At 40.6% G+C, this 6,945-nt stretch overlaps 1 protein-coding gene across 1 annotated transcript in view; it reads left to right on the top strand.

The window, feature by feature from the left end:
* The window catches only part of Timm8a (translocase of inner mitochondrial membrane 8A), a 4,366-nt gene extending 1,119 nt beyond the window's left edge, over positions 1–3,247 (top strand). The window contains exon 2 of the mRNA XM_021188368.2: positions 2,271–3,247. Coding sequence (XP_021044027.1) covers positions 2,271–2,432 — 162 coding nt within the window. The 3' untranslated portion in view covers positions 2,433–3,247. The remainder of the gene's footprint in view (positions 1–2,270) is intronic.
* The last annotated feature ends 3,698 nt before the right edge of the window (positions 3,248–6,945 follow it).

Below are 6,945 nucleotides of genomic sequence, written 5' to 3'. Positions count from 1 at the left end.
CCCTCCCTCCCTCCCTCCCTCCCTCCAAGGTTTCCTGTATTGCAGGCTGGCATCATACTGAACAAATGGCTTAGAATAGCTGAAAATGACCTTGAATTCCTCATCTTCCTGCTTCCCATACCTTTCAAGTCCTAAGTTTACAGTCATTCACCATCACCTCCAGCTTTTGAAAACTCCTTTTAAAAATGTATCTTAGAGACAGGGCTTTACTCTTCACCTTCACCCCCTAGCTGTCTTGGAATTTCGAGATCCTCCTGCCTCTGCCTCCGTCAACATAGGATAGATTTTTTTTTCTAAAAGTCTTTGGCTCATTATATTTGGGTGGGAGTTGGGTGTGATTGATGGCTGTTAAGGATTGATATGGTGATACTTGTCTTTAATCCCAGCAGAGGCAGGTCTGTCCCTTAGTTTGTGGCCAGCCTGGTGTACAGAGTGGGTTCCAGGACAGCCAGGGCTATACAGAGAAATCCTGTCTTGAAAAGCCATAAAACAGTAAGCTAGAAGTGGGCCTGGAGAGATGGCTCAGTGGTTAAGAGTACTGACTGTTCTTCCAGAGATCCTGAATTCAAATCCCAGCAACCACATGGTGGCTCATAACCATCTGTAGTGGGATCTGATGCCCTCTTCTGGTGTGTCTGAAGACAGCGACAGTGCACTCATATAAATAAATAAATAAATAAATAAATAAATAAACAAATAAATAAACAAATAGATAAATAAATAAATAAATATTAATAGATCTTTAAAAAAAATGAGCTGGAAGAGAGGGATTTATTGTTTTATTTTTTATTTATTTTTTCCGACGTTATAGCCATGAGTAAGTTTCTCATGCTGTAATAAAGGAACTCTATATGTATGCTTAAGCAAGCAACCCAGATTAAAAACTCAGTGGATACTAAAGAACAGACTGAGGAACTGTTGAGAAGGAAAGGAAGGGGCTCAAGAATATAATGGTGAATATGCTCAAAGTATATCATATACATGTAGGAAATTGTCGAAGCATTTTTTTAAAAAAACAAACAAACAAACAAACAAACTGAAATACAGAGCCTTCCTCTGAAAACATTAGCTTTTCATTTCTTCTTAGGAGATTCAAGAACCTTTGGTATGTTGAGTAGGATAATCAGTCTCCAAACTTTGGAAGCACAGACAAAGGGCTCACAGTTTCCAGACTATCTAACCCTACACAGTGAGACCTTGTCTCAAAAGATAATCAGCACTGCTTTAAGTAAACGAATTACACAATGTTGGTATGTAGATTTTCTTAGGGCACCTAACTGATTTATCTCGTAATCATTTTCTTTAGTTCATTTAAAGGCACTTAATGTCAGTATTGTTGTGTGTAGAGTTACAGTCTAATCTAGAAAGAAGGTGGGTTTTTTTGGGGGGGGGGTCATCGAGACAGGGTTTGTCTGTGGTCCGGACTGGTCTTGGACTCAGTCAGATCCACCTGCTTCTGCCTCCCCAGTGCTAAGACTAAAGAAAAAAAGGTTATCTCCCGTGTATTTTTGCTGCTTTTCTCACTCTTACATGTAAGGCATGCCATTTTCTGACCCCCCGTGAGCAAACTTGGCCAGAGTTCCCACTTAATTAGACGAGGACTGAGAGCGGTGTGTATTCTTTTTTTTTTCTTTCTTTCTTTTTTTGTTTTTGTTTTTTGTTTTTTTTTTTCCGAGACAGGGTTTCTCTGTGTAGCCCTGGCTGTCCTGGAACTCACTTTGTAGACCAGGCTGGCCTCAAACTCAGAAATCCACCTGCCTCTGCCTCCCGAGTGCTGGGATTAAAGGCGTGTGCCACCACTGCCTGGCTATTCCATTGCCTTGCTTTGGGATGTAAGCCTATGTCTAATTGCTTAACAATTGGTAAGATGCCAAATGTGAAAATTTTTATATTAATTTTTTTGGTCAGCATTAAAAAAAACAAAAACCCAGGGGCTTAATCATGGTACATGTGTTCTTTTAGCACATGTATTTCTTACCTTCCTTTGACTTCTTTCTATCATGGTCTTTCTAGTTACATCTCTCTTTCTCTCCCCCTCCTCTCTCTCTCTCTCTCTCTCTCTCTCTCTCTCTCTCTCTCTCTCTCTCTCTCTCTCTCTCACACACACACACACACACACACACACACACACACAGAAACATACAATTTTAAACTAGATGCCACAGGTAAGAGAAAACAGGTCCAAATGCATTGACAAATCAGATGATGTAGACAGAATTATTTCTATAAGTGAAGGACCCTTGGTGACTCTTGTTTCTTGTTCTGAACAGGAGAAGTGCATGGATAAGCCTGGGCCTAAGTTGGACAGTCGGGCTGAGGCCTGTTTTGTGAACTGCGTTGAACGCTTCATTGATACAAGCCAGTTCATCTTAAATCGACTGGAACAGACCCAGAAGTCCAAACCCGTCTTCTCAGAAAGCCTTTCTGACTGATCTCAGCATTACCTCTTTGGAAAAGTAGTTCAATAAGTGAAGAGCTGCTGATGAGGTGGTTGAAGAAATGGCTATGGGGGGATTAACTCCCAATTTTCTTTATCATCTTGGGACATTTTGTCACCGGAGAATGAACAAAGACCAATTTTTATATATGGGAGTTGAGAGTCATATGTATTTGGTTGTGTTTTTAAAGCTAATCATGTGACAATAATTGACAGATAAATGAAAGTGTGAGATGCATATAACTGTATATGGGACTATGCTTTCTCAAGGTCCCTTAACTGCTTTATAAAATAATTTTGATAGTGGAACTGCTTTCTAGAATTTGATAGTGGGACCACATAGGGTAAATCTCGATTTGTTTGGGTTCATTTCTGATTTTTTAAGGGAGATCTTTGTGTCAGTAAAATTGGCAGTGGGGAAAGACCCTGGTACTGTTTAACTGTGAGCTTTCTTTCAAGTCTGACCTGGAGCTGAAAAAAAAGTCCTATGGAGTGTTCCTGCAATCCAGCTTCTTAGGTTGTCTCGCCCCTATACTGTGACTTACTTAACTAGCAAAATGGAAATATGGTCTCAAGGTAGAACAGGAAGCCTGAGAATCCAAAGGGCTTTACTACCAGACAGCCACGAGGAGAAGCTAACTTACTTTGTATATCAGGATGCAAAACATTCACAGATGTGCCTAAAGAAACAGCAATTTAGGCCAGTTCAGAACTAACAACAGTTTCAGGTAGAGGTGCATGCCTGATGTTAGTCATCGATTCCATTAACTGCATTCTTTTGGTCACTGAAATAAAAGCTCGCAAGATCAACGTTGTGACGAAGAGGCTTTCTGTTTTGGGTTGTTAACCGCAAACTCCGATTTTATGTGGGCTCACTACCAAGACAAATGTAGTTTCTATACTAGAGGTCCCTGAAGTTTGTGTGGGAAGAAAATACTTGGCGATAAGAAGGGAAAAACTCTGTACTAACACCTTAAAGTCCCTGATAGAGGAGCTTGTATTGACATCCCCTCTTGTATTTAAATTCTCAGAGTCTGAAGGAAAAGTGCCTAGTACAGATCCGTGAATCTGGACAAATACACACTTGTAATATATCTCACGTTTGGCAAACTGTGATGAAAAAAGTTTATCTATGCATACATATATGCATATATACATATATATGACAAACTAAAGTGCCTTTTCCAAGCTAGAGTCAGGGATTGGATAGAACCAGCCCCAAGGTTGAAGAGATTAGTCCTAGCCAAGGGAAACAGTAAGAAAGCCATAAAGATTTCAGTGTAGTAAGCTCCATTAATAAGTCTGGAAAGAATTTGAAAGAAAGAAACACAATAAGGGTGTTTAGGAAATGTTTCTAGAGCTTTGTTTCTAACATAGCAGCTGAGTCCTGAAAGGACCAAGTGACCAAGAAGAATTGTTTGGTAGAGGTGACAGTCCAAGAGCCTCCGGGTAGAAGTTGCAAAACTAAAAGTGACTAAGAAGGGACATAGGCCAGTGTGAGTCCTTCTGACTTTTACCCAGCATGATGGGAAACCACTTGATTTTACCAAATGTGTGACGCCATGTAACTTGCTACTTGGTGTAATAGTACTTAGGGTAGACACCAGACTGGCATATAATTTTTATGTGTCAAGGTAAAACCTAAGTGACACAGGGAGTTCTTTAATCATTTTTCCCCCAGTTCTGTGTTTTGAGACAGTCTCTGTCCTGGCTGTCCTGGAGTTCACTCTGTATACCAGATTGGCCTCAAACTAAGAGATTCTGACTCTGCCTCCTAAATGCTGGGATAAAAGACATGCACCACCATGCTGGAAATTATTCTTCATTCTTAATATATTTTATTACTATGCCATTATTTTTTTAATTTTTTTTTTTAAAGATTTATTTATTTATTATATGTAAGTACACTGTAGCTGTCTTCAGACACTCCAGAAGAGGGCTTCAGATCTTGTTACGGATGGTTATGAGCCACCATATGGCTGCTGGGATTTGAACTCCAGACCTTTGGAAGAGCAGTCGGATACTCTTACCCACAGAGCTATCTCACCAGCCCTTACTATGCCATTATTCCTCCTGATTTCTCATTCCATATCAACATATTTTCATTGTATGTATGCAAGAAGTTAAATGTTTTCACATGCTTAGCTAATACATACATTATGTGAGGTATGTACCTTTGGCTTTGTCACCGTAGGATTCAAAAGCACTAGGTACAAGACAATGGAGAAGGAGAGCATGGCATTTTCTCCTGCTTCCAGAAGTATCAGAGCAACCCCTAGGGTTTTGTTAGTCTTGGGCTTTCACATTCAGCTGTCTTCAGTTCTCCTGGCGCAGTTCGTTTCTGTTCCCTCACCAGGAGGGCTTGTTCCAGGGATTATCCACTGGCACAGTTCTCTTACAACTTCTCCAGGCTTATATTTGTTGGCACTTAATTGACTCAAAGGCCGATGGAGGTCTGTCTTATATTCCACATCTTAAGTCTATGTAGGCATACGGGCCTTACTCAGATTTACCTTTCTCAAATGTATGGTTTGGATGGGGTTAGATGTATTCTCCATGGGTTCATGTACTGGAAACTTGAGTCAGTGTGGTTACAGAAGGAAAAATTAAGAGATGGGACCTTAAGGTTGGAGAGACGGTTTAGTGGTTAAGATCATCTGCTGCTCTTGTGGCTGCCCTGGGTTCAGTTCCCAGAACTCACATGGCAGTTTACACTTAACTATAACTCCAGTTCTAGGGGATCCAACTCCGCCTGCTGGCCTCTGTGGGTGCTAGGCACACGGGAGGTCTAGACATGCATGGTGACAAAGTACTCATACAAAAAATTTACCCTGGGTGGGGCCTGAGGGTAGGCCATTAAGTCATTGGTGACATTAAGGTATGTTTTGCAGGGCACTGATCAGGTTTCTCAAAGAATGAGATATCAGGAGACCCATGCTTCCACTTTTGCCACATGCCATAAAGTGGTAGCTTTAAGGGGAGCCTTTGCCACAGCCAGGGATGTGTTGTTTGAACACTCAGATTTTAAATTTCTAGATACATTTTAAAATTTTACAAAGTCACCCTGCTTCAGGTATCTTATTAGAGTATTTATCTTATATTACTATGTTATCAAAAGGTAGTAGGTGTGGACTAAAAGAGAGCATCTCCAAAGACACAGAAAAAAGGAAGTTAAAAGTATGTAAAAAAAAACAAAACAACCCTAGGTAGTACTAATAAAATCCCTAAGCCCATAGGTTGCTCTTGCTTGAGTTGGGAAAAGAACAACAAAGGAAGGAGCACAGACTTACTGAGCATATGTAAGCCCTGGTTTGGACAGTTCATTTTTAAATTTTTGTAAATTTCTTTATTTTTCATATTTTTTATTTATTTTTATATTTTTTATTAATTTTCTTTATTTACATTTTAAATGCTATCCCAAAAGTCCCCTATACCCTCCTCCCACCCTGCTCCCCTACCCACCCAATCCCACTTCTTGGCCCTGGCCTTCCCCTGTGCTGGGTCATATTAAGTTTACAAGACCAAGGGGCCTCTCTTCCCAATGATGGCTGACTAGGCCATCTTCTGCTATATATGCAGCTAGAGACACGAGCTCAGGGGGTACTGGCTAGTTCATATTGTTGTTCCACCTACAGGGTTGCAGCCCCCTTCAGCTCCTTGGGTACTTTATCTCCTCCATTGTGGGGCCTGTGTTCCATCCAATAGCTGGCTGTGAGCATCCACTTCTGTGTTTGCCAGGCACTGGCATAGCCTCACAAGAGGCCGCTATATCAGGGTCCCTTCAGCAAAATCTTGCTGGTGTATGCAATATTTTTATGGTCACAAAGCTCACAGGACAGATCTAGTACATCCAGGGCTATGCACTTAATTGGCTTTCCTAAACAGCAAGTACTTTCAAGGTAATACCTAACTTTTTGACACTTAAATGAAAGTGAGTCCTCTAAAGAGGACATGAGAATATTCAAAGGGGTTAGTTACTCTGGCCATAGGAAGGTCTCACTAAGGACATGGAATGCAGAAGTGACTACTACACCCAGGGCCAAGATGGCTCCTGGAGTAAATGAATTGAATTACTCTTAATTGTTAAGAAAAAAATCTAAAACGAGTTTGCAAATTCCTTAGTACCTTAACCAATAAGCATTATTTCAACACTTAGACCATTCACACAAGAAATTATTTAAAAAGAAAAAAGCCTGCATAACTAAACCTTCGTCTTGCAAAAATCAGTCTCACAAATGTAAGGCCCGTCCAACATATTCCTGACAAGTCTCTCCTGTACATTAATTTATAAAACAGACAATAGGATATGACAAGTCAAGGCTCCTAAGTACTAGTCAAGTATCCCAAAATAAAGGGATGGTGAGATGACTCAGTAGGTAAAATCGCTCGCCACCAATCCTAAAGACCTGAATGTGATCCCTAGGACCTACGTGGTGGAAGGAGAGAACACTCCTAGAAGCTGTCCTCTGACTTTCAAACATAGACCTGTGTGGTGATTTGAATGAGGA

The sequence above is a fragment of the Mus pahari genome, chromosome X (genome assembly GCF_900095145.1).
Source record: "Mus pahari chromosome X, PAHARI_EIJ_v1.1, whole genome shotgun sequence".
NCBI classification, from domain to species: domain Eukaryota; kingdom Metazoa; phylum Chordata; class Mammalia; order Rodentia; family Muridae; genus Mus; species Mus pahari.
This window is presented reverse-complemented; position numbering and strand designations above follow the sequence as displayed.